The sequence below is a fragment of the Cercospora kikuchii genome, assembly GCF_019650295.1.
Source record: "Cercospora kikuchii DNA, contig_00006, whole genome shotgun sequence".
NCBI lineage: Eukaryota > Fungi > Ascomycota > Dothideomycetes > Mycosphaerellales > Mycosphaerellaceae > Cercospora > Cercospora kikuchii.
In genome coordinates this window covers 443,325-467,990 of record NW_025408587.1, presented here as the reverse complement: position 1 = coordinate 467,990, position 24,666 = coordinate 443,325, and the positions used below count along the sequence as shown (strand labels likewise).

The following is a 24,666-nucleotide window of genomic DNA, read 5'->3' as shown; positions in this document are numbered from 1 at the left end:
CTACAGCAGTACCCCGGACATTGTGACAGCGGACTTCGCACGCTTCTTTCATCATGGGAATCAGAATCGACCGCGCCGGCCCGGAACACTCAAACGTGTGCGTGGAACTCGGCTTCAAAGCGTTTCAAAACGACCTTTTGAATCGATCGGTTCTGCCAGAGAACGTCAACCCAGAACAGGAGAAGGAATACATCGAATGGAGGAAGTCAATATTTCGAAGGCGACTGGAGGGTGAGAACCGACATTGGTTGATGGCCGTAGATGGTAAGAGCAATTGGACACATGCAGCAGATCCGGATTAGCTAATGCTCGCGCAGAGTCCACTGGCGAGGTGTTGGGATATGCAGGCTGGAGTGGCCCGGCCGCGAAGCCTGTGGGGCACCCTCCGGAGGAAGGTCGACCCGCATTCGTCAACATGAAACCTTTCGAAGCTCTCTTGAGTGCCATTGAGGAGGCGCAAAAGGAACTTGGGTATGCAGAACGCACCGATTACTGGTACTTGCAAAGTTTCGCCGTTCATCCGGATCACTGGGGCAAAGGAGTGGCCGGAAAGCTGCTTCAGTACTCTATGCAAGAGCTGATCGACCGCGACGGAAAGGAAGCCATCCTCGAATCAACCCCAATGGCGAAGAGGACATATGCTCGATGGGGCTTCCAGGAGATCAAGGAGCTTCCAATGATGAATGGGGCATACATCTCAACGGTCATGGTTCGTCCGGCACAGAAGAAGGCCAGCGAAGTCGTGGTTAACGGCGATTCATGAGAGGCGTTCTAGGCAGAAAGCAGTTCACGCGGGAATGTCGCCGCCGAACCCGACAGGTCTCCGCCGTGGTTGTCCTTCTTTCGGTGGAGCGTATGGCACAATAGCCATAACATGATAGAGTCTTCCCATGCCCTGTGGGCTTGTATCAATCAACCTTTTCCAGCCAGATTCGATTCTCTTCACCAGTTCTGTCAATTCTGATTTGTCCTTTCCACCTTTGCCTGCTCTTTCATCGTCAATGGCTTTTTTGACCAGTTGCGCTGCTCTTTCTTGTATGCCCATTGCGTTGAGAAAGTTGGCTTGACTGACAGGCCCGTGAACCTCGGTGCCAGGTGAAGAGTTGATTGCGGTTTCAGCGAGTGCGAGAAAGTCGACATCTGCACTGACATCTGTTTCGCCGGGTCGCTCGAAGGGCGACACGAGTTCGTGGGCGCGGATGCCGCGGAGACTGTTGATGGGAATACGATCTGCTGGTCCGTAATCAACGATGAGTGCTGCTCCAGATGGCTCGGGCTTGGAGATAGGTGCTTCGGATGTAGGTGGGACGACTCGTCCTGGTACTGGCGGTCTACGCTTCGCGGCTGCATTAATCTCTCCCGGGTTGGACCCTCCAATTCGCACAGCCATGTCTCGTGTGTATGTTTGTGACTCGGGTGAGACTTCGATTGTAGCTCCGTCGGTGTCCTTCAGCGCAGTATATCGTGGTGAGGTTTCTGGCAGATACATCGAATGTGGAGTCGCTGTCCTTGACATTGACATTTCGAATTCAGGCTCGCCTTCCTTGAGCCTGTGAGGTGGTTTAGCAGAGACGAGCAGTTCACGCCATTGGTGGCCTGCCTGGGGCCTTCCTCTTCGTTCGATGGGCCCTGTTGGAGTCTGAATCGTCTTCGCTTGGTCTGGATCGACCTTAGTAGACTGGAACACATGGATCGGCAGAGCATCAAAGAACTCGTGGGCGATGATGAACGGCGTCTTGCTCGCGTCTCGTGGCACGAACTTGTGGTCCTCCGTCCAAACGATTTTGAGGTCAGCAGAATGCTTGCTGACACTCTCCCAACCAAGTTTTGTTTCCGTCATCGGATTGTCGCCGCAAAGGAGCTTGTGTTGTGTCTGCCGTAACGTCTCGCTTGCCTCGATCAGGTATACTGCTTCGATGGCTTTGGCGAGAGGCGGAAAGTTTCGAATTGTCTACCACAAACATCAGCAGGGCATCAACAGATGAAGCTGACAAAACCTACACGAAGCATATCGGACATGAGTGTTCCTCTCCCAGGCCCCATCTCCATGAGATATACGCCCTCGCTCTTTTTGCCTTGTGCTATCCATTCTGCCACGACCCAAACGCCAATGAGCTCGCCAAATATTTGACTGATCTCTGGCGATGTCACGAAGTCCCCTTTGGTACCGAACTGGTCTCGGTCTCCAGACAGTGCTCCCGTATAATAGCCTCCCAGGTCGGACGTGAGGACTTGACGCATGTACGAAGCTACCGGTATCGGCCCAGTTGTCTACCATCTCTTAGCCATATTCTGTCCATCTATGGCTTTACTGATGTCCATCGTACTGTTATAGCTTCAGCCAACTGTTTGGCCAAAGGTGTAGACCATTTGTGGCCACTTTCGGAGGAGCTCCATCTTGCGCCGGCGTGTCGGCAAGAGCAAACGCGTAGTCTCGAAGCGGTGCGACTCAGCTGACGAGCTGTTCGAGGTATAACGCTCGTCATTGTTGAGACCGACAATGGTTGTTGATGAAATGAGCTGGGAATGGTAGGGAAGAGCTCAATGACATGGTCGACTTTCATGTGCAATCGAGCTTTCACCAAAACAGAAAGCTCGCCGCAACACCTCCGAACACCATCAACATCACTTCGCGAACATGGTCTCCCGCTGGGCTGACACAGAAGAAGACAAGGCAGAAGACGCGCGAAGAAAGGCAGAAAAGGAAGAGAAGAAGCGCCTGAAGGCCGAGAAACAGCGAAAAGCAGAGGAAGCACAGCGGGCGGCCGCAGCGAGGGCAAATGGACAAGGCGAAGATGACTCGGGACGGCCAGCAAAGAGACGCAGACTGTCGCAAGATGGCGAATCAGGAACAGCAGAGGCACCGCAAGAACGGAAGTTGATGCAGTTCCATGCGCCATCATGGCAGCCCACGAGATCCATCGAGCGATTCGATCTCCTCAACCACATCGAAGAGGGCAGCTATGGCTACGTCTCACGCGCCCGAGAAGAAGCCACAGGCGAAATCGTCGCAATCAAGAAGCTCAAAATGGATCCCATCAGAGACGGAGGGTTCCCCGTCACAGCACTACGCGAGATCCAAACCCTCCAGGCCTCAAAGCACCGCCACATCGTAACCCTCCGCGAAATCGTGACTGGGTCAAACGACACCGCCCCAGAAGTCTTCCTGGTCATGGACTTCCTCGAACACGACCTCAAAACCCTCCAAGAAGAAATGGACGAACCCTTCCTCCCCTCCGAGACCAAAACCCTCATGCTCCAACTCTGCAGCGCAGTAGACTTCCTCCATTCAAATTGGATTCTCCACCGCGACCTCAAAACAAGCAACATCCTCATGAACAACCGCGGAGAAATCAAACTCGCCGACTTCGGCATGGCGCGTCTCGTAGGAGATCCCGCACCTTCAAATCTCACCCAACTCGTCGTAACACTGTGGTATCGTGCCCCAGAACTCCTCCTCGGCACAACAACCTACGACTCTTCCATCGACATCTGGAGTCTAGGTTGTATTTTCGGCGAACTTGTGACTCGAGAACCTCTATTTCAAGGGAAAAATGAAGTCGATCAACTAAGCAAGGTGAGTTCTACACTTCCAGTCTCTGACCAATACAGACTGGAAAGCCCTCAGATATCCTCCTCCATCCCTAAATTGACATTCAAAATCACAGATCTTCTCCCTCTGCGGCATCCCCACAACAACAATCTGGCCAAATTTCAAACGTCTCCCCAACGCCCGCAGCCTCCGCCTCCCCTCTTCCTCTTCCCCCGCAGCCCAACCTACATACCGCACAAAATTCCCAACTCTTCCCACTCAAGCCCTCGCCCTCCTCACAGCCCTCTTATCCCTCAACCCCACTTCTCGTCCCTCCGCAAAAGAAATCCTCGAACATCCATACTTCATCTCCGAAGCTCCGAGGCCGAAACCGACAGCCATGTTTCCAACGTTCCCGTCGAAAGCCGGTCAAGAACGGAGGAGAAGGAAGCGGGAGACGCCGAATGCGCCGCAGAGAGGGGTTGCGCCGGGGTTGGGAGGAGGACAGCAGGTGGATTTCAGTTCGATATTCGCGGGGAGAGAAGAAGAAGTGAAGGGGGCGGGGTTTCAGTTGAAGGTCGCGTGAGTTTCACGAGTTCATGATGGGAGGAGGTACTGGATACATGAGATTGAGGAATGATAGAGTAAAGAGTCAAGTTATGTTGATTCTACAACACGAGGCCATCCATGACGATGTCCATCTATCTGTTCCGTCTATTCTATTGTACAGCTTTGTTCGAAAGTCTATTATGCTGATGCTTCTCGTGTGCGTAAAAGCACAGGATATCTCTATTATCCAACCAAGAGCGGCGACTTTTGGTTTCGCCTCCATCGCCATGCAAAAAGGTGATCTAAATTCCAGAAACCAGAATTCCCGCGCGAAGCAAATATGCGTAGTATACAGCGAGCCATGTCGTAGCTCATATCGTACATTCGTCATCCGAGGGCAAGGATATTCGCTTTATGTTGTGTTGTTCGTCGCGTCAATTCCAGACCTCATATCGAACCGCGTTCCATACTCCGGGAATTCATGCTTCAATTCTCCAATAAATTCCTCACATCCCCACTCCCCCCTTCAAACCTCCCCTTCATCACCACACTCTTCTCGGCACTCGTCAATTCTGGCCTCGGTCGAATCGCAAATTTTCGAAACAAATCCCCCTCTTTCTTCTGCATCCCTCGAAGAATCTTCTCGTCCTCATCGACACTCTTCAACACATCCACCAAACCATTCGCGAAAATCTCCCGGGCAGGATCATCAAGCAGACCTCTCCGTCTCTTATCCAAATTGCTCAAATCATTGTATACACCAAACAACATTCTGTCCTTTGCTTTACGGAACTCGAGGAGTAAGCGAACGGCGAATTCATTGTTGAGTGCTTTGATCGAGAAGGGGAGCCACTCATCCATGGTGAGAGTTTTGTATGTCTTCGTTTCGAGACGTCCACCGAACAGAATTGCCATGAGCGGTGTGACAAGCGTTGTGTCGCGCATGTAAAGAGTATCTCCTGCGAGACTGCGTGAGAGAGAATTGTACGCGAAAATTTGATCGTTCTCGCAAGGAGTGTCTCGATTGTGGACATTTGTGCTACTCGGGTGCATTATGACTTTGTCTTCGCTGATAGTCTTGTGAATAGGAGATTTGGACTTAGCCCGGTGGATGGCGAGGTTTGGGTACGTTCCGGCCAGGATCAGACTTTTGACGAGGGCGGTGTTGTTGGAGTTGATGTTGAGTGCTTCGCCTCCGAGTTGATAGTCGCTGCCTTCGATAAGACTTTTAACGAGTCCTGCATCTCTGAGAGCTTCAACAATCTGTTGAGTCGTTTGTTCCATACTTCTGAATGCGCCGAAATGGAGGAACTTGTCTTGAGCATAAGACCATGCGTTTTGCATACCTCTGTCCCTGACGCGCGTCCGCATTGTCTTGAAGGCATTGATGAAAGCCAGATGGTCGGAGTTCCCTTGTGCAAACTGCGCGTGCTGCTTTTTGGCTTCTGCTCTCAAGGCGGGAGGATCAACGAAGAGTGGTCGTTCGCTACCAAGGCAGCTGCTGATGATGATGGGGTCTAGACAGCGGAAGATGATGCCGAGCAGCACCATGTTGCCCAATGTTGGATGCACTGGTAGTCGGGCAAGTACGCGCCCGAGCGAAGTTATTTCTTCGTCCTGTGTCAAAGCTTCGATGCTCTTCAGGTTCTCGACTGCGACTTGAACAGCTTCTCTTGAAGGAGGCTCGATTGCATCCGCCAAAAAGTCTGAGACTGGGTCGCGGAAGCCTTGGGCTTTGATCGACAGACAGGTTTCCTGAAGATCACTTCGAAGTAGTTCTGGCAGTCCAGAAGCAGGCATGGTCTCTCGTCGCTTCTTGCTGTACAAAGCATAATAGTTGCCATCAGACACTCGACCAGCTCTGCCAGCTCTCTGACGCGCGTTCGAATTACTCTCCCAGACTGTTTCCAGCGCAGAGATGCGCGTGACCTGGTCGTACCGCTTCTCACGTAGCTTGCCGGTATCAACCACGAACTTGACATCTGGTACGGTTACCGACGTCTCCGCGATATTTGTTGTCAGTATTATCTTTCGGCACCCAGGCGGCGACGGCTCGAAGATGAGTCTCTGCTGATCCTGAGGTACAGTCGAATGGAGAGGCAGAATAGTGAATTTGGCTGGGTCACTAAAATCAATCCCAAAGATTGGCTGTTGCATCAGAGTATCCTGAGCCTTAGTGATTTCCTGAAGTCCTGGCAAGAATGCGAGAATCGCACCGTCGGTGCTCTGTACACAGATGTGTGCAAGGACTGCAGTGAGAAGATGCACGGGGACAAGGGCTTCGTGCTTCTGTTCTGCGGCAGTCTGAGTATCTTGATCATTCTCGCCGGTGTTTTTGCGCTTCCAGTCAATCACTGATGTGCCGACAGCATCGTCCTGCGCGAACCGCATCTCACCGTCCAGATACTCTTTCGATACGCCCTTTTCCTGAGCCAGTAGAGAACTGAATTCGTCGTGATGCGAGGCGGAGATATCCTCAACGATCTGCTCGACATATATCTCAGCCACTGGAAATGTGCGACCTGGGACACTAAGCGATGGACAGGGCACAAGCTTGCCCTCTTTGACGTTGGGCAGGTACTCGGAGAAAAGCTTTTGGTCCAGCGTCGCCGACATCAAGGCAATGTGTGGAACTTTCTTTCCGGCTCGTTGGCGCGCCGCGACTGCTTTCTTCAGGATAATGAGAAGAAAGTCAACAAATATGTCTCGCTCGTGGACCTCATCGATCACGAGATGTGACACATTGTCCATGATGTCGTCAGCATTGTATTTGAGCTGCTCGAGCAGGATGCCAGTTGTGCAGTAAGTGATGCTGCCACCAGGCCGTGGAAGACGAGCATCGCCGCGAACATGGTATCCGACAGACTTTCCGATCTCTTCATCGCGCTCTGCAGCCACGCGTTGCGCAACAGAAGAAGCTGCGATCCGCCTTGGTTGCGTACATATAATGTCACAGTGTCCTCCTTTGCCACTTTCGATGGCCTGTTCAAGCAGAATCTGTGGCACTTGAGTCGTCTTTCCAGAGCCTGTTGCGCCGATGACTATGCTGTATATGTCCCGGTTGACGAGATTCACAACCTGGTCCGTGTATGTGCTCATTGGCAGACCAGCCTTGGTGGTGCGTAATGGTTCCAGTCGGGGATCCTGTCGGAAGCGGTTGAGGCTTTCTTGCAGGGTAGCACTAGCCATATCTCTGGAAGTCGCTGCCAAGAAGCGACGCTGCGAGCGAGAAGGCTCTCGGGACACGTCTTCTGCGCTGAGGCTTTCGCGTTGATCGGGTAAGCCTGCTTTACGAGCACTGATCAAGGTGTCTCTCATCAGATCCAGGACGTCTGTTTCCACCGGTACGTCAAAGGGCCGCACCGAGCGCTGAGACTGGGCAGCAGCACTGTTCCTGGTTTCTGCCCATTTCCCAAGCGTCTCAGGACTCGCATTGGCAATCGCCATTGCGGCCAAAAGAAATGCCAGGGCTTGTGAGTCCTTCCTTAAGTGCATGATACCGGGCTCGCTTACAGTTGAGCCATCGAATAAAATGCGAGTGTAGTTATCTCCGTGTAGATGATCCGTCTCCACCTCAAGGGACATGCCGGGACTGAGAGACCTGAAGTATTCCACGAACTCACTCGCGGTCTCAGTGTTAAGAAGCTCATACCCGGGTGCAACGGCTGTGGCTTTTGCATTGTCAGTCGAGAGATGCTTCTCCTCAACCTTGCGCTTGAACGCAATCGCAGCAGCGGTTTCGGCCGTTCGTGAATCCTTGCCTCTGGTGACCACTTCTATACCATGCTCGGATAATTTGATTGTCGTTTGCACCACAAGCTTGGTGCTGCCTTTGGCCCTCCGACTACGTCGAGTGGTATGTGGTACAGACTTGGTCGAAAAGTGCGGTATCAGACCGTACTTTGCAGCATAGTTGTATATGTCCAACTTCGCATCTCTTTCGCGTTTCATCACCTGCCGGTCTAGTTCGACCAGCTTGATGTCGTTCGGCTCTTCGTCACGAATGTAGACCTGTGTGTCACTGCTGTCGACAGATTGAGGCTTGACGGGCGGGGCTGGGGGTGGAAAAAGCTGTTGCAGCGCACCGTGCCTGTGAAGGCGATTGAGCATGGCAATCCAAGCAGCACGCCTTGCGACAGCCTTGCGTGGTGCGCTTCCGGTCGTGGTGGCATCAGCAATACCAGGGATGTCGAGCCGAAGCGTGAAATCGTGAACACCAGGCAGTTTTGAGGTGTATTCGCCGTTGATTTGAACGTTCAATTTTCTCGCTTTGAACACCCTCTGCATTTCATCGTGAATTAAGTCGGGTGTAAACAGCCTTTTCGGAGCGCCTGGATATTGCGCGGGCTGTGGCATCAGGGTCTCGACGGCCTTCTGAGGTACAATCTCTGCGAGGATGCCCGCGGTATGTAGCTTTGAGAGAAGAGCGAGCCATGCAGCGCGCTGTGCCTCCATTTTGTTATCGCCAAGGCCCATCGCCAGCTGTTCACGAGTGGCATTTGGATCGAAGCGGATAGCCATGGCCCAGCCCTTGGAGAAATTTTCTGCCAGCAGCTCCTGCACGTGTGTTTCTACTGCGACGGGCGGGGTCTTTTGAGATGCCAGGTCTGTGATGAAGGTGCTCAAGAAACGGACGTCGCGCGCATCCAAAGCCTGACGAAAGGCCTCTGGTGCTTTGGGATAGTCTGCTTCTGCTGGCAAGGACATGTACCGCTGCACATAATCAAGAGTGACGCCGTCAGCCTCCGACAGAGTGGTAAGCGGGTTAGCAGGAGCAGTCTGCGCTGCTTCTTCCCCGCGCGTCGTCAGGACGTTCTTGATTGAACGTATAGGATCTCTCCTTCTCGTGCTGGCAGCGCTCCGCAACCCCTTGATGAGAGCCCTGCGTTTTCGCTTGTTATGTGCCAAATTCCCCAGATGAGTGGAGATATTTTGGAGCACAGCTTGCTTCTCCTGCGCAGTCGCACGAGAGCGTGCAGTGATCGCTTCGCGAGCCATACTTATAATTTCGTCGGGGCTTGGGAGGTCTTCAACAGCTGGAGCCTGTGACTTGTCGCTAGCCTGGCCATTCTCAGACGGCTTGTCGTTGTCGCTGACAGGCACGGTGGAATGTTCACGCGGGTGGGAATAGCCAAGGGGATGCAATATGCTAGGCCGATTCAACTGTGCGGTGCGCCAGGCCTGAAGAGGATTGTGTCTCGCAATCAATCGACGTGATATCATCTGAAGTCGAATCGATGTGGGAAGATTGAAGACGGCCATGTCCCTGGGTTCACGGGCTCGCCGCCACCGAAAAGGAGAAAGTTCTTAGCCGGATATGATCATTATGGGCAAGAGACTCCCGAGAACGCCGCAGCGATGCAACAGGAGATGTGAGGTGTCTCTGGGAAACGAACGACAACTACAGCGAGGATGAGACAGCACTCGCATTGATGATAGCGCATTGATGTTGCTGTCCCATGTGCAGTGTAGGCGAATTTTTGACTCTCGGCTCGACTTGCCGAGCGCGTGGCCTGTCGATCTCGCGCGCGCTTTCACATGTCAGCGTGCGGAAGACGCCAGGCCAACGACACGTCTTGCTCTAGCAGCAGACTGTGCAGTCGACCATCGATATGCTGTTTCTCACAGCTGGAACGACCCAAAATGCAGCTTCCCGAGATGAAAAAGACGTCGCGACAAGTGGCAGGAGCGGTCCCCACGACGTAATGGTGCCTTGATCACGAGCAAGCATTACATCATCCCTATGCGCCTGTGCAGAAGCTGCTGCCAATGCCAAACTACTTATTTCCCCTCCACCTCTTGCCTCTCCTGCCACATTCTGCTCACTCTCTTCACCAGACCCGCTAGAGCAACATCTCCAAACACTCTTCAAACAATCACCCGTCCACCGCCCAACACACCACTCATCAACCATCACCATGCCTCGCGATGGAGGAAACGCTCAGAACGCCGTCGAGGCCGAGCACAACATCCAGCACGGCGCCCCACAAGGCAATGAGGTATGTTCGAGCACCATCGATCTGGTATGGAGAATGCAGTCGGCTAACACACCTGCAGCAACCAACATCTTCCGGTGTCGACCGCTCCAGCAAGGCCGCCGCAGCACCAGAGCCAGAGGCAGGCGAGGGCATTGGCCCTACTGGCCAGGCGCCCATCACCGCAGGCAACACCGGCAGTGGCAAGGGTCCCGTCGAGTCCACCGTCGATGAGCAGGCGAACAAGCTCTCAAAGTGACAGAGTAATGCAAGCACGACTAGCCTTACCAGCTTGGCGAGCTTCAAGAGCATGACAGGACCTTGGTGGTCCCGAGAAGATCAGGCAAACCCGGCAGACGCAAGAGCGGCGAGAGCAGCATCTCGCATTGGAGCACCATCATCGAAGCAGGATACAGAGAGTCCGAAGCAAGGACAGTCCAGCCAGGGATTGAGAAAGGGCAGTCTCACCGCGAGGTTGAAGAACAAGCTCAGAAGTAATGAATGACAATATGATTGCATGATCACGAACACAACCTTTTCTCAACTTTTTCAAATACTCGGTGGAGGTCATACGTGCAGCTGATAGATGCATTGTGAATAGTGCTGTCCCGCAAGCTGCGACACTTCGCGGGGTTCTGATGCCCCTCCACCTTTACGGTCCCGAATACCTTGACCACCTATCTGAAACCTGCGTACTCAGCTGGATCCGAGGCAGACATCCTTCGATCTGGCAGTCTCCGGGGGTGTCGCGGCCGACCGCACGTGTGTATCTGGTCATCACGAGCTTCGGCATGTGTTCGTCGATCACATAATTGATCCTCTCGCAGCCGTGTAATGAGGCATGCACTCATGTCATCGCATGGCTGGCCACTTTGGGCAATCCTCGCGAAAGCAAAGCATATCGAACGATTGAATTTACAGTGCAGTCAATGTCGAACGCTGATCCAATGGCAGAATGGAAAGGCGTGCAACCCAAAAACAACCTGAAGAGCTCGCCTAACGTGCCTGCATGTCTTACATATGCGAAGCCCAAAATGTGGCGCTGGGTTAGACATGTATCGAAGCTTGGCACAAACGGCTGCTTGTCTCATCCTGCCCAACAGTCTTGATGGATTGGTCTGAACATTACCGGAGTCGACTCCTACGCATTCAGCTGTCCACACCAACTGCTCTCGGACGAACCCGATGCGGCTGAAGGCCCTGGCCATTCACGACGTCGTAGCAAAAGAGGAGAAAGTGATACACTGCGACATTGGCTTCGCCCCATGGCTTGATGCGGAAAGCGTGGCGGACAGCTTTCGACCTCACCTGATCCTACACTGTCAGCGGAATGGCAATTGCGGTCCTCATACCACATCGCTTATCGAGCTACGGTGCTCATTCAATATTCTCATCTTGTCAGATCAATGGCTGCTCGTGAGAATTCACGTTTGACACAACACAGCCCGCGCCACGTGGAACGTTGACGGATCCTAACTGTCGTTACCAGCACCACACGTCAGCACAAGAAGGATCTCGAAACTTTGGTACTGACGTACGAAATATCCCGACAGCATGGTCAATGCTGTCGAGAGGCGTTCGTATGCCATGGCTTCAAGTGAACACCGGGGACGTGCTCCGTTCTGCTGAAGGATTCAGCGTTTGAAAGCATATCGCCTCTACGCTTACGAGGATCCTACCACGACCGCCACGACATTCGCACGCGAAAATCTCGATGGACGGTCCTCTCCGATGTGACAAGGTTCACAATGCGCACGTACAGCTATGCACGCGAGGCCATCGTGGCCGCAATGCCACAACGTCCCACCTGCATTCCGCTGGTTCTCAATATTGCCATGCTGACCCACGAGGCTGGAATACTTCTGGAAACATCATGTGTCTGCCGCAATAGGCAATACTCTATTCGAGTTCGCGGCGAGAAAGGTCACGAGTATGGCTTTTGGCTTCGCCTTGGACAAAGCCATACTCGAAGGACACAGGCGCCATAGCGTCGCATGTATCGATCCATGATGTAGAGTCAACGACGGATCAGACACAGCCGGAGAGCAGACAGTATATATCCTGTGTCGTCGACTCGCTTTGGAGAAATCATCATCAGCTCAACCATCCTCCTCTCCTCTACTCAGATCACTCCGGTATTCGACCTTCGGACAACGCACGGGAAGATGCAGTTTCTTGTCTTCCTCACTGCAGCCTTGGGCTCAGTGGCTCTCGCTCAGCAGCCGACGTCTTCGACTGTCAATTTCGTCTGCGCAACCAGATATGCCCTGCAACCAACGAATCAAATCAGGACCACCACTTTTCGAGTCACCACGACCAATTCTGTTGGTAGGACTGTTACTGTGAGTCTCTTTCGATAGTGCTTGAGAACGTGTGATATGCTGACATGCCTCGCCTCAGGTCAATCCAAGAACCACTCGCACTGTTGGAGCCAATACGTTCACCGTGACCAACACGTTCACGTCGTTCAGTACCGTCACCGCCGCCAGCTCTGTGGCCACCGCTACTGCTTTCGTCACTGCCACCTCCACTCAGGTCTCGACAGTCACTCAGACTTTCACCAGCGCGACCGTCATTACGATCACCAACTCTCTCGCAGGTGTTACTAGCACTGTGGCTGAGCCAGCTGGTTTCACCGCCCTCGGCCTGTCTCCAGGCTTCGTTGAGAAGCGCGATTCCGCTCCTGAGCCTCACCATCCTCACATCGCCCGTGCTGCAGCCAAGGGACACTTGCCAATCCTCCCAGAAGTCGGAAAGAAGATCCAAGCTCGCCAGAACTCAGGACAAGAATTCCCAGTCGGCATCCTCTGCACTTCCAGAACCACCTTCTTCGTCACCGGCACCGCAACCTCTACCCGAGCAGGCCCAACCACAACCATCACCATCACTCAACCAAACGTCGTTCGCACCGTCACCACAACCATCACCGGCGCACCGCGAACTGTACGTCCCATTTTCCCTCCTCTCCTCCTTACCTCACCAACTAACATCTCCCCTACAGGTCACCCCAGCCGGCACAACCCGCTTCATCACCGTAACATCCACCACCCTCCGCTCCGCCACAACAACCAGCACCACCGTCCTCGTAAACACCAACACCGTAAACATCAACGGCCCCGCCGCCACAGCCTTCGCGCAATGCTCTCCAGCCAACCTCATCTCCTCCGCCTTCTTCGGCAACCAAATCGGAACCGTCACCATAAACTCCGCCTTCACCGTCCGCTCCATCAACGTTACCGATATCACCGGTCTCGAATGTTGCGACTCGTGCGCTCGCTTGCCGACATGCGCTGGGTTTGCTCAACAGAGTATTCTTCAGGGAGGTGCTTGTTTCCAGATTTTGAATAATGGGGTTTGTGATGGATCTCAGAATTTCGGGAATAATTATCATTATTATCAGGTCGAGAGTGGGTTGGGGTATACGGTGGGGAATGCGCAGTGTGGACAGTTGGGGGCTATTGCGGGGCCGCCTAATGATGGCAACTCTTAAAGCACTCGCGGATAAGGGGTGATGGTGAGAGGAGATGGGGTTTGGGTGAGCAAAGTGAGAGAGGAAGAGAGAGAAGATGCAATAATGCGAAACAAGATCTAGCTAACAGTATTCGTAATATCTTGAGATTTCTTAGTGTCATCAGTACAAAGCAGAACAGAACAGAACAGAACAGAGCAAATGAACCCAATATGAAAACGCAATCTAGTCTTATTTTCACAGATGAAGGGTGCATCTATTCTCTCTCATCACCTCTTCAAATCAACTTACTCACCGAATGAGGCCACTGCCCATGCGACCTGGACTTGCTACCTTGTCTTACGCGTCCTCATTCATCTACTATACTATCAATCAGACAAGTCAAGATGAAGTTGTTGTGTATAGACATCATTACCTTATAGAAATCTCGCACTGGACTGGACGGAAGGCGAGTTGTGAAGATCACGTGCAGTGCGAGACTTGGCGCTCGAAAGTGAATTCCCAGCCACCACTCTGGTCTCGTGAGCATCCCGCTGAGATGAGAGACTCCTGCGGGTAAAGCCGTGATTGTAAGGGCTGCTGTTCTATTATTGCTTTGGATCGATCGAGCACGTGTTTGGGCTCAGCTTTTTGGCACTACCGGTCTGCTTTCCTCGTTGCTGCCAAGCGTACCTTGCGGGAATGTGTCCACTTTCTTCACGTACGGGTGGCCTCTTCTGCTGCCCGAAAGTCTGGAAAGAGTAAATACAATTCACAACCGCTCTAAACCGGAAGTCCAATTTCGTCGAGTGCAGAGCTGCATTTCCTGCGCGGTACCGCTCGGATCAGGTGAGCGTGGGGCAGAGCCTCACATTCAGGGGACATGAGTTCCATGATGCAGTCCCTGGTTCGCGTGGGATGACATAATGTGCCTTTGGGCTTTGGTTGTACCAAGTCTTGGATAATGAGTAGCCAGAAGGAAAATTGTATAGCTGAGCCATGGCTTGCACTGTCCCGATCGAGTAGGTCTCTATGGACCTTAGTCTTTCGCATTTTCTTGTGTTTCCATGGACCTTGTGGACGCGTCCGGACCTTGTGGACGCGTCCGGGAGCAGCAGGTAGCTCTCTCAGCTGGCAAAGGGCACTGATCCGTGGAGAATGCCGAAAGAGACTTTTGGTCAACCGAAAATTTGGGGAAAGTCCACGAATTTGGCGCTGACGTAGAGCAAATTTTTGACGGGTGGGAGATCTTGGATCACTGTTAGATTGACAGAATGGTCTCTGAAATTTGAAGCTCGTTGAAAATTCAGATACTTTTCTAAGTGTTGCCGTAGATGTTGTTCGAGCAACTGAGAAACTGCTGCGGGGCGAATTACTCCTGATGTGGTTCGGCTACCCTTCAGCTCGGTGGGTGATGTCCATTGCTTTGGGAGGGTCCCACCTGGTGGCCTCAATGTTCGTCTTTCCATGGAGATGCGAGTACTTGCGTAGCGGTGGGTTGCGTCATCATTCACTACCCTTTTGTCGCATATCGTTATCCCGTTTTTCCTCTGACGCGCCGGCGCAACCTGCGTTGACAGCCAGCTGTGGGCAGCCATTTGAAAATTCAGAAGCACCTGTCTTTGTGGACATCTCGCTGCGATTTTAATCTCTTGCTTGTTCCGCTTCGATAGATCGGTTGCCTCAGATTCGTGCAGAAATGCAGAGATATACCTTCGATGCCAGAAAAGCCTCAGTGGCCCACGATCACCAACCAAGTGGATCTCTCGAATACAGTGGCACGGAGTATGCCATTGTGGAGGCGAATCCTGATGTTATAGTGACCGCGGGTGCCGATACATTCGTATACCCATGGCCAGACCAGATCCGGCGTCGCGAAGTGGAATCGGTTTGTCGTCACATACTCCGAGAAAAGTGCTTCGCGTATGGCAGAGTTGACATGGAGCACTGATGGCAGTCGAAAGTGTTTATCGACTGAGATTCGCGTTCTGGTGGGAAGTTGGATTACTTGGTCGTAGACCATCTTTCGGAGCTCGGCTGGTAGCTCGCCGACTCTTGCTAGTAGTGCTGCTGTTGCCGGGGTGCTATCCTTCCACTCCTGCGGCTCTGGACCAGAAGGGCGGATGTCGTCTGTGTCGGATTTCTGCTGAGCTGCGCGCTTGTCCTGATGATTGACAGAGACATGTGATGAGGTGTCTTTGGCGGCCATTGTGGACCCTGTAGGGTGTGAGCGACGCGTCCAAGAGAGGGAAAAGAGCCAATCGGTAAAAGAATCGTCTGCCGCGTCAAACTGCGCAGCCAGCCTTGATGTTATATTGCAGAACATGGCCTCGGAGGAACAGCGATGGGAGGACTTTAGTAAAGCAGCGTGCGGTCGTCTTAAATATGCATGCCCAAGCGGGCTCGTTGAGGGCCGAGCGCTCCGGGCCATACGGGCAGGTGCATTGCTGGGCGTTGAATCGTGTTGTGTCTGCATCAGGACAGCAGTAGTGCTCGCACTCTTGGTACAGCACTGAAATTGAGATGACGCTAGTCGAATGTGGGTTTGTATTCGCATCGAAAGCTGCGGCTACTTGCGGCCGTGGCCAGTTGCGGCAGTGCCGATGACCGATGTGCCTGAAAAGAGCTTGACATAGCTGGCACACCAAGCTTGAGAGTCGGTACCACTGTCAGCGTCGACTGTACCCTAGTGATTCGCGGTTAGTCTTGCTCGGTGATCCTATATCCCCGTTCGACAACATTTCGGGGTCTATGATCATGTCAGCGTTCTTGCAGCACCGTGCCTGAGAAGGCTATTCGACGAATGGCGAGCAGCTTCGGCCGACACTGCCAACGGTAGACGATCACCAGCTGCGCGCGTACGATGACTTTGTTCCTGCCACAGCTTCATGCAGATGCTACCCATCTCCCCTACTGAGGGCAATGATCAAGCCGAGAGAGTATGGAGCCCTCAAAGATCTGGCTCTACGTCTGAAAGACTGCATCCACTGCACCATCGGTGATTCTAATCGCTGGGTGCTTCGCGTGGGATGTCTTGGCTATAAGCTTGCTGATGTGTGCGGCGCCGGATTGGTCGTACTTCTGGTGGCAGGCGCACTGAAATACCCAGATTGGATCCATGCTTGATCGAATGATACTTCTGAACGAGCGCACGCCAGGAGATCCGGAATCTTCATGCGTTGTTGCTTGAGCGATCCCACGAGATGGTGTATTTCCGAGGAGCTTCGAGCGGCTGCACGAGATGGAGAGTCTCCGAAGGACTTGTGAGGTGTTGAGAGCACATTTTCGGACACCCAGAACGCAGCACGAGCGCTGCACGCCACCTGAGAGTCAATCTTCGCTGCGAAAGGCATGTTAGTACAAATATCGTCCTATGGAAGTAGGAGACGCCGGAGAAGTCGTTCATGATCCTCACGGCAAGCTTTCTTTGAGCAGAGCGTACTGTCGCATAACCGCTGAACGGGGATGTTACTCTTCCCGAGTTCTGGCAATGATCATGCGTTTGTTGGACAGAACGTTCACGACATGCTCAAGTCAGAAGGAGCTGAAGTCGACAAGCTTGACCATGTTTGTTGCTTGGCGGGGCTATCACAGATCCGTCCACCTCCACGCGGCCTCCAACCATCCAGTCGACTCAATGCCCTTCTCAGACACGATATTCGTCCAATTCGAACAGACAGAGACATTTTGGATGACTTCACTGCTGAGGAAAGTAGCCGACCAAGGCAGGAGGCCTTGATCGAGGCCACAGATTGCCGTCATCATGCAACGCATCAGCATGAGCTACTTCAACATGATAGCTCTCTTCTTTCGCCACTTCCTTTCCACAACACCAGTTCTTCGCACGTACAATGTCTACTGATAGCATAGTGATCCTCGGCGCCGGTATCATAGGTGTAGCCACAGCCTTCTACCTTTCCGAACCGACCGCCCATTCAGGCACGATCCATCTCGTGGAAGCCTCCCCCGAGCTCTTCGCCTCTGCATCAGGGAAAGCCGGCGGACTCGTAGCAGAAGACTGGTTCGGACCTGCTACAGCGGAGCTTGGAGAGCTGAGTTTCCGCTTACATCAGGAATTGGCGACGAAGTATGGTGGAAGAAAGGAATGGGGATACGCTAGGACTACTGGAACGAGCGTCGTTGTTGGGAAGAGCAAGCAGAAGAAAGGACAGAAGTGGCTGGAGCAAGGAGGAAGTCGAGCTGAGGTTGCGGCGGGCGAGCGAGTAGAACATTATGCTGACGGAGAAGGGCCGGGTTGGATGCGTAGGACAAGAGGTGGGAAGGTGGAAGTGCTGAGTGAAGAGGGCGGGATGGCACAGGTTGATCCGAAGAGGTTGTGCAGGTTTCTGCTGGAGAAGTGTTTGGAGCGAGGTGTCAAGCTGCATCAGCCAGCGCAGGCAAAAGGAATCGAAAGAGAAGATGATGGGCGACTGGCTGCAGTGGTCATCGACAACGCTGCAGCAGGGGAAGAATTGAGTATACCCTGCACTCGACTGTTGATCACAGCCGGGGCATGGACATCGCACGTCTTCTCGACGCTATTTCCAGACGCACCGATACGCGTTCCTGTAAGCAAACTCGCAGGATACAGCTTAGTTGTTCGCTCGCCTCGCTGGACTGCAAAACAAGAGGATACTGGCTGTCACGCAGTCTTTGCGAGTGCCTCAGAAGATTGGTCTCCTGAGGTCTTCAGTCGCATGGGAGAAGAGATCTACATTGCTGGACTCAACGATCCTGGGTTGCCTCTCCCGAATCTGCCCACCAACGCGAAGGTGGACACGCAAGCGCTTGCGGAGTTGCGACGGGTGACGGAGAATTTGATAGGGGACGACTTTGAAGTGATCAGAGAGGGCCTTTGCTTCCGACCCGTGACCAGGAGCGGCAACCCTATACTTGCGAGAATACTTGACGACAAGCTCCACACGGATTCTGGAACGATGGCAAAGCCGTCTGGAGGTGTCTATGTATGTGCAGGACACGGACCTTGGGGCATAAGTTTGAGTCTCGGAACAGGCAAGATAATGAGCGAAATGCTGCTTGGGCAAAGACCGAATTGTGATGTGAGCAGTCTTGGACTGCAATGAGTTGAAGCAACACGCCGGATTCGATCGGGTACGAAGACGAGCTTCATCTCTAAAAGAATTCTCGAGAAGTGTGCGCAGAGTGGGCCGTTCCTCTCTTGTAACAGCCTGCAGTGAGGACGAGGCACGATAAAATAATCCTTCATCGATTGCGCCAGCCTCGCTCAACAGCGACAGGGCGGAGATAACCCATGGCCGGGAGTAACACCGAGAACTGGCGGACTGAAAGAAGAGAGCATAGCGTGCACAATTCTACGGCCCGGAGATGATTTGCTAAGCTATTTCCAGATGCTTCGATACGAATTCGTGTAAGTCAGCTCGCAGGGTGCAGTCCAGTTATTCGATCCCATTACTACACCACGGATGGAAGTGTTACTGGACAACCTACAGCCTCGACGAGCAGGTTGATGGCTTGAGCACGCGGCGATTGGGTGGAGATGCTGGTCTACTGGCAGCGATTGTGGCCGCTTTTTCCACGACCCTATAATTCGATGATGCCGCCAACCCTCAGTCTGACCTCAGCAGGCGACATTACGAATGCCATTCGGCGAAAATAATTACATGCTTGTATGCTCAACAGGTTTCAACCGAATCATGACATACCAATCCACATACGAGATCAAGAATGGTGACTCGAGGGAAGTCTCTAGGATGGTCCACAATTGTCATATAGTCCGGCTCGACGAACCTAAGCTCTCGACTCACTCATCCGAGCTACGCCAAATCTACAGCTACAATGCTCTTCATAATTATCATTGCACTGCTCTCCTGCATATTGCTTGACAATCTTGTTCGCCACGGCTCGTCGCGTGCTCGCAAATCAGTGCCAGGTCCGTGGATCGCATCAACCACCTCACTTTGGATTCGGTGGCAACGATGGAATGGCCGTCTCTCGCTGGAAGCAGACAAGCTCCTCACCAGGTATGGGCCCATCGTGAGAATCGCCCCTGACATTGTCCTTGTCAATGATCTGGAAGTTGTTGAGAAGATGTTTACTCGCAAGGATCTGGATACATCACCACCGGCGATCCGGGCCTTGCGTGTAGGTGGTCATGAGTGGACCGTTACACATCCTCAGTTTGAAATTGCAAGACAGCGTCGGCATCCTACCATGATTTCCTCTACCACCAACCATCTCAAGACAAGGCATCAATTGTTCTCAGACAATATCGACGCCATGGTTCAAGACCTTGACAGATCAAAGGGAGCACGTTCAGAAGACATTGTGCGCCACCTGCGGATCTGTCTACTCAAAAACTCCCTTCCCTTGATGGGAGGTCCCGACATCGAGCTCCACTCGGAGAGTTTTCCTCACGTGGTTGGCGAATACAACTTCCTCGTGGTCTGGCGTCTCTGTCTCCCAGAGTGGACTTTCAGCTGGCTGAAGCATAGTCCGTTTCCGCACGCAAGTTTCCGTGTCAATTCCAGCGATGCGTTGTTCCACCTCGGGGTCGAAATCTGTGAACAAGCCGGGAAACGTCGAGCTGCCAATGCATCGGACAATGCTCCGAACGTCTATAGCATGTTCCTCGACCCGGAAGCTAAATATCCTTGTCAAACTTGGACGAAAGATGAGATAAGCGCCGAAATGGCAGGTCAGATTCTCGCAGCGACTGAGACGACCACTTCGGCGCTTGCGTACATTTATTACGAACTGGCCAAGAATCACGATTTGTTAGAGGACCTGTACGAGGAACTCCTGGCCGTGGACGAGGATCAGGATCTCTCCTCTTTGAAGTTGCTTGACGCATGTATAAGAGAAGGACTTCGATTTCGGCCTCCGGTAGCCCTTACTGGAAGTCGCCTGGTTCCGAGTGGAGGCCTCGACGTGCTCGGATATCACCTGAAAGAGGGTACTGTCGTCACGACACAATCACTGTCTCTGAGCCGGCAACGACCTGATTTGTTCCCTGACTACGATTGTTACAATCCCAAGAGATGGTTGCAGGAAAATCGCAACGCCGAGCGACGACGTCTTCTGGCACCCTTTGGTGTTGGCGCGCGCAGATGTCCGGGAGCTAATATGGCGATATATCAGATGCGTTTGATACTTCATAAGACTATTCGTGCGTTCAGGGTTGAGGTTGCTCCTGAGACGACGCCGGAAAAAATGGCTCCGTTTGAAGCGAATGGGTATCGTTCTCGGCATGATAGGTGCGATTTGATTTTCGTTCCGAGAGCAAGTGTGATGGATGGGTAGAGAGTCGGCGAAATTAAGCTTGATGGTTCATTTCGAGAAGGCTGCTTTTGCCCAGGAGGCCAATACGGCTCATAGAGCACGGCAAAGTGTGGCGATCGAATTAGTGCATTCTGCTTCTGTCAATTCTTGTCGTCTACCGCTAGCAGGGAATCGGCCAATGACTGACCACTCGCAATGGTATGCAAATAAATGTCCATGTCGACGAAATTCCCACTTTACAGATCATATTTGTTGCAGTGTCGATGCAGCAGTATAGTGGGACAGCAGCGGAAGACAGTGCCAAGACCCGGAATCGTGCACCCATGTCTCTTGCCAGGGATGCGAAGGCTGACAAACTTCCGAGCAACAACATCACTTCCTTCTCTTGCAAGCGCTGACTTGTCCTCGCAGTCATGATGACTGATGACGCGGCCCAGAAAAAAATGGAATCGTAGCACTCAATGAACTGACATTGAAGCTGCGCCTACCGGACGCTGACCTATCTGGAACCATGCCTTCCTGCTCTCCAGCGTCGCAGTTTCCAGTCACGACCTGGTTCCAAAATCAGCGATGCTGCGGCAATAACTTGAAGCCACAGACATGCGATTCCACGCACAAGAGTCGCCATGATAGGGCTTTGTCATGAGCAACCGTGTGTCACTGTTACTACAGGTGTTGTGCGGGACCTCGAACATCTTGCTCCGTGCTCTCCTCGGTCCTCACCAATCCTCAGAAAATGCACGCGCATGCATACACCTCTGCAAGGGAGCATGTGACCAGTAACAAGAGCAACGGAGACGACTTTCTCTCGTCGTGTCCAGCTCTTATCCTACCCATTTCAACATTCCTTTGGCCGTCGGCCAGAAACGCCACTTTCAAGCGGCCTGATCGAGACAGCTTCACGGGAACTACCAGTGCGGTATAAGAAAGCAAGAACCAGGATGTCGGCACACCTTGGCTGTTTCGACGACATTCATGATGGAGAAGCGGCCGAGGAACACATTGAAGTATTTGTTGACGACTTGTCAGAACACTGTCCACCGCATTCTTGCTTCGATTACCTTCTTGCAAACCCAAGTCCAGCCGTCCTCCATCTCAATCTGGCATTGCAGAACGCGGGGTCAGCCAGCCACAAAAAAAGCTTTCGTGTCAAGCACATTGTTTGTCTAACCTGATGAAGCAGCCAAGTCTGCATGTGGCGTAATGCTAGTCCCAGCTTTGGACGTTGTCCAGAACCACGCAATTTTGTTGCGGGATTGGTGAAAGCTAAACGGCGTTGTGTACGCTTGTGGCCCATCCCGTCAGATCAGGAGACCAAAGAATCACTTTGTTGTCCTTGTCTGTCCCAGCCCATCCTATTGCGCTCGTCCTGACAGACTTCTTGCAACATCAAACATCGATCGACAGCCATCATCATGCGTCTGGAGTCCTTTCCCAAGCTCCTTGTCGGTCTTTTAGCCCTGCCGCAATGGGCAGCTGCAACCCAGTATCCGGGTTGCAAGAGTGGTGTCTATTCATCCATCGGCTGCGCTTTGAGAAATTATCCCCCGGCGCAAACGTACTGCTCGAAGAAAGTTCCCTTGCCTAAGCAGACAAGCACAGTGACGGCCCCTACATCGACGATTACCACGACTGTGTCGACCACAACAAGTTAGCCAGCGCCCTCCATGTTACTTGCACCTGCCTAATATGGACAACAGCTACTACTACTCTATCAATTGCAACGTCAAGGTACGATGGATCAGAATGGAGCGTCGAGACTTCATGCTCACTATGTCCAGCGTCACTCCGTTCTCTACGACTGTAACAGTCAGCACTAGTAGCACGATCGTACAGACTACGACCTCAACCAATACTGGTGGGTCGCCATCCCGCCTCCTAACCCCAGCTGTCGACTGACGATCTGCCCTGCAGTGACGCAAACATCAACGTCTACAGCAACAACGACCGTTGCAACGACCATCATAAATTTCCCCAATGCAAAGCGGGATGCGGTCGCTGGCCGACCTACCCCGAACCCTCAAGCCGCAAGGTTCAGTAGTCTGTGCAAGCAGCCAAATAAGTACATTACCTCTGTGTGCAAGTGCGTGGTGAAACCGAAGACTACCACAGTAAGAACGCCTTCCAGGTTATTCACATATCGGAAATGACACTCACAACTCGCATCAGATCACCACGACTCCATCTACTACCAAGCGTGTTGTTGCTACATCCACTTTGAGCACCACTGCAACCGTAACATCGTGAGCCTCTTACACAACACTTTGTGAAGGAATGATAATAGCTGATTACCGCAGGACTTTCAATGCGACCATTCTGACAACGACAACAATAGTCGTTACAGAGATGACCACTCAAATAACCGCCACGTAAGTGCATATACACGCGATCGGCCCGCTTCATGGCTTCGTCTGCATGCCAGCTCCTTCTGGAATTGGAAAACGCGTAGTCCGTAGCAGCGGCGGCTAGGCAGTCGCTGGCCTGTTCAATGCTGATCAGCTCTCTAGAACCACCCTCACGACCACAACGACCACGACCTCGGTCACAACTACTCAAACCTGCCCAGATACCCAACCAACTTACTGCCCAAATCGGGGATATTGCATCAACCCAGACAACGACTACAACAACTGCGGTGCATGCGAAAACCAATGTAGCGGCTCAGGCAACATCTGCCAGCGCGGCTCGTGCACCCAGGCGCCGAACGTATGCCAACCCCGTGCCCAAGCCTATCCCTGTGAAAATGCGGCTTCAGATTGTCTTTGCTACAAGGCAGTCAATGGAGGTGGCTATTGTTCGGCAGGCGGCCGTACCTGTGGTCAGGTATGTGGAGGCGCAGAAGACTGCTTCAGTGGACAGTGTATCAGTGGAGATTCCACAGGTTGCGGAGTGAACGTTTGTGTCGATCCGGGGGATGCGCAGAGTTGCAGGAATCCGAACAGCAAGAGAGCGATATTTTCGACTGGATGAGAGGCAAGGTGATAAGCGCATGAAAGTGCCGTCGCCGCTACCGGGTGTCTCGGAGGAGTAGAGTGGAGGGAATGCTGGAGTCTAAGGAGCGTAGCGGTTCGTTCTCGTGAAGTGGGGTGAGGTTACAGAAGTTTGAGGATTTACTGTTGACTCTTGGATTGATCGAGTGAGGTCTGCGGTGACTTGTACTCGCAGAGAGAAACGGCATGATATACATCGGCAAAGAAGTTCGAGGCCATCCTCGAGCGCGTCAAGTATGAGGTTCTGCAAAAGGGCCTCGTGCTCGTCATCATCAGGTTTCGTGCTATGGATACAATGCGATGGAGCCGCGAAGTGTACAGAGCCCTGGACGATGTTATAACGCAAGAGGAAAATGCAAAGACGTCTGATGTGGTTGATAGAAACGCTGCCAAGACCCAGCCGGAACGCGTCGCGTCGGCGCGTTGTCGGCGTGGGTCCGACTGAACTCTTTACTGACAACATCATCTCTTCTTGTTCTCATCAATCGCGATCATGCAGTTTGGCTCGGACATCTAGCAGGTGAGCTTTCATACTTCCTACGGGGATCGCATCTGGATGAAGAGCTGGCAGATCTGGAAATACATGATCGTTGCGATTTTTCTTGGCTTCACAGGCAGCAAGACTCACGCCTGGCCTTAAATATTGCGCAGTCGCTGGTCCAGCAGCAGAGGAGTAGAATAGTCGGAATCTCCGAACAGACTACTAGCTCTTTTTCGAGCTCGCTGGACCGGCCATTGTTCGATTGCCGTACATCTGAGATTTTCCCAATCATGGCACACGTTACCTTCGAGCGACAACGATTGGCAAACAGCCAGACTCGCCGCAGGAAGGATCTGTTGATCCGTCATGCAGGTTGATAGTGCGACGGGGAGCGACAGGCCCGAGGAGCCCGAGAGGCCGCACCTGCAGCA

At 52.8% G+C, this 24,666-nt stretch overlaps 9 protein-coding genes across 10 annotated transcripts; 6 read left to right on the top strand and 3 right to left on the bottom strand.

Moving 5' to 3' along the window:
- Window positions 1-53: 53 nt before the first annotated feature.
- Window positions 54-763, top strand: CKM354_000911600 (uncharacterized protein; the record flags this gene model as incomplete). The annotated part of the gene is made up of 2 exons (XM_044804524.1): window positions 54-264; window positions 318-763. 2 exons carry the CDS (start codon window positions 54-56, stop codon window positions 761-763), a joined length of 657 nt encoding a protein of 218 aa, XP_044660459.1.
- A 24-nt stretch (window positions 764-787) lies between these two features.
- CKM354_000911500 (uncharacterized protein) lies at window positions 788-2,486 on the bottom strand (the record flags this gene model as incomplete). Its single annotated transcript, XM_044804523.1, has 3 exons — window positions 788-1,951; window positions 2,002-2,271; window positions 2,328-2,486. 3 exons carry the CDS (start codon window positions 2,484-2,486, stop codon window positions 788-790), a joined length of 1,593 nt encoding a protein of 530 aa, XP_044660458.1.
- A 152-nt stretch (window positions 2,487-2,638) lies between these two features.
- Window positions 2,639-4,118, top strand: CKM354_000911400 (uncharacterized protein; the record flags this gene model as incomplete). The annotated part of the gene is made up of 2 exons (XM_044804522.1): window positions 2,639-3,577; window positions 3,669-4,118. The coding sequence occupies 2 exons, from the start codon at window positions 2,639-2,641 to the stop codon at window positions 4,116-4,118; spliced, it is 1,389 nt and encodes a 462-aa protein (XP_044660457.1).
- A 449-nt stretch (window positions 4,119-4,567) lies between these two features.
- Window positions 4,568-9,343, bottom strand: CKM354_000911300 (uncharacterized protein; the record flags this gene model as incomplete). Its single annotated transcript, XM_044804521.1, has 1 exon — window positions 4,568-9,343. One exon carries the CDS (start codon window positions 9,341-9,343, stop codon window positions 4,568-4,570), a length of 4,776 nt encoding a protein of 1,591 aa, XP_044660456.1.
- A 656-nt stretch (window positions 9,344-9,999) lies between these two features.
- Window positions 10,000-10,315, top strand: CKM354_000911200 (uncharacterized protein; the record flags this gene model as incomplete). Its single annotated transcript, XM_044804520.1, has 2 exons — window positions 10,000-10,080; window positions 10,139-10,315. The coding sequence occupies 2 exons, from the start codon at window positions 10,000-10,002 to the stop codon at window positions 10,313-10,315; spliced, it is 258 nt and encodes an 85-aa protein (XP_044660455.1).
- Window positions 10,316-12,221: 1,906 nt separating this feature from the next.
- Window positions 12,222-13,546, top strand: CKM354_000911100 (uncharacterized protein; the record flags this gene model as incomplete). Of its 2 annotated transcripts, XM_044804518.1 has the most annotated exons (4): window positions 12,222-12,398; window positions 12,457-12,999; window positions 13,058-13,408; window positions 13,457-13,546. In XM_044804518.1, the coding sequence occupies 4 exons, from the start codon at window positions 12,222-12,224 to the stop codon at window positions 13,544-13,546; spliced, it is 1,161 nt and encodes a 386-aa protein (XP_044660453.1). The 2 variants fall into 2 exon arrangements, with proteins under 2 accessions (XP_044660453.1, XP_044660454.1); XM_044804519.1 differs by having other exon boundaries at window positions 13,058-13,546.
- A 1,690-nt stretch (window positions 13,547-15,236) lies between these two features.
- Window positions 15,237-15,713, bottom strand: CKM354_000911000 (uncharacterized protein; the record flags this gene model as incomplete). Its single annotated transcript, XM_044804517.1, has 1 exon — window positions 15,237-15,713. One exon carries the CDS (start codon window positions 15,711-15,713, stop codon window positions 15,237-15,239), a length of 477 nt encoding a protein of 158 aa, XP_044660452.1.
- Window positions 15,714-17,355: 1,642 nt separating this feature from the next.
- CKM354_000910900 (uncharacterized protein) lies at window positions 17,356-18,588 on the top strand (the record flags this gene model as incomplete). The annotated part of the gene is made up of 1 exon (XM_044804516.1): window positions 17,356-18,588. The coding sequence occupies one exon, from the start codon at window positions 17,356-17,358 to the stop codon at window positions 18,586-18,588; it is 1,233 nt and encodes a 410-aa protein (XP_044660451.1).
- A 733-nt stretch (window positions 18,589-19,321) lies between these two features.
- Window positions 19,322-20,785, top strand: CKM354_000910800 (uncharacterized protein; the record flags this gene model as incomplete). Its single annotated transcript, XM_044804515.1, has 1 exon — window positions 19,322-20,785. The coding sequence occupies one exon, from the start codon at window positions 19,322-19,324 to the stop codon at window positions 20,783-20,785; it is 1,464 nt and encodes a 487-aa protein (XP_044660450.1).
- Window positions 20,786-24,666: the final 3,881 nt, after the last annotated feature.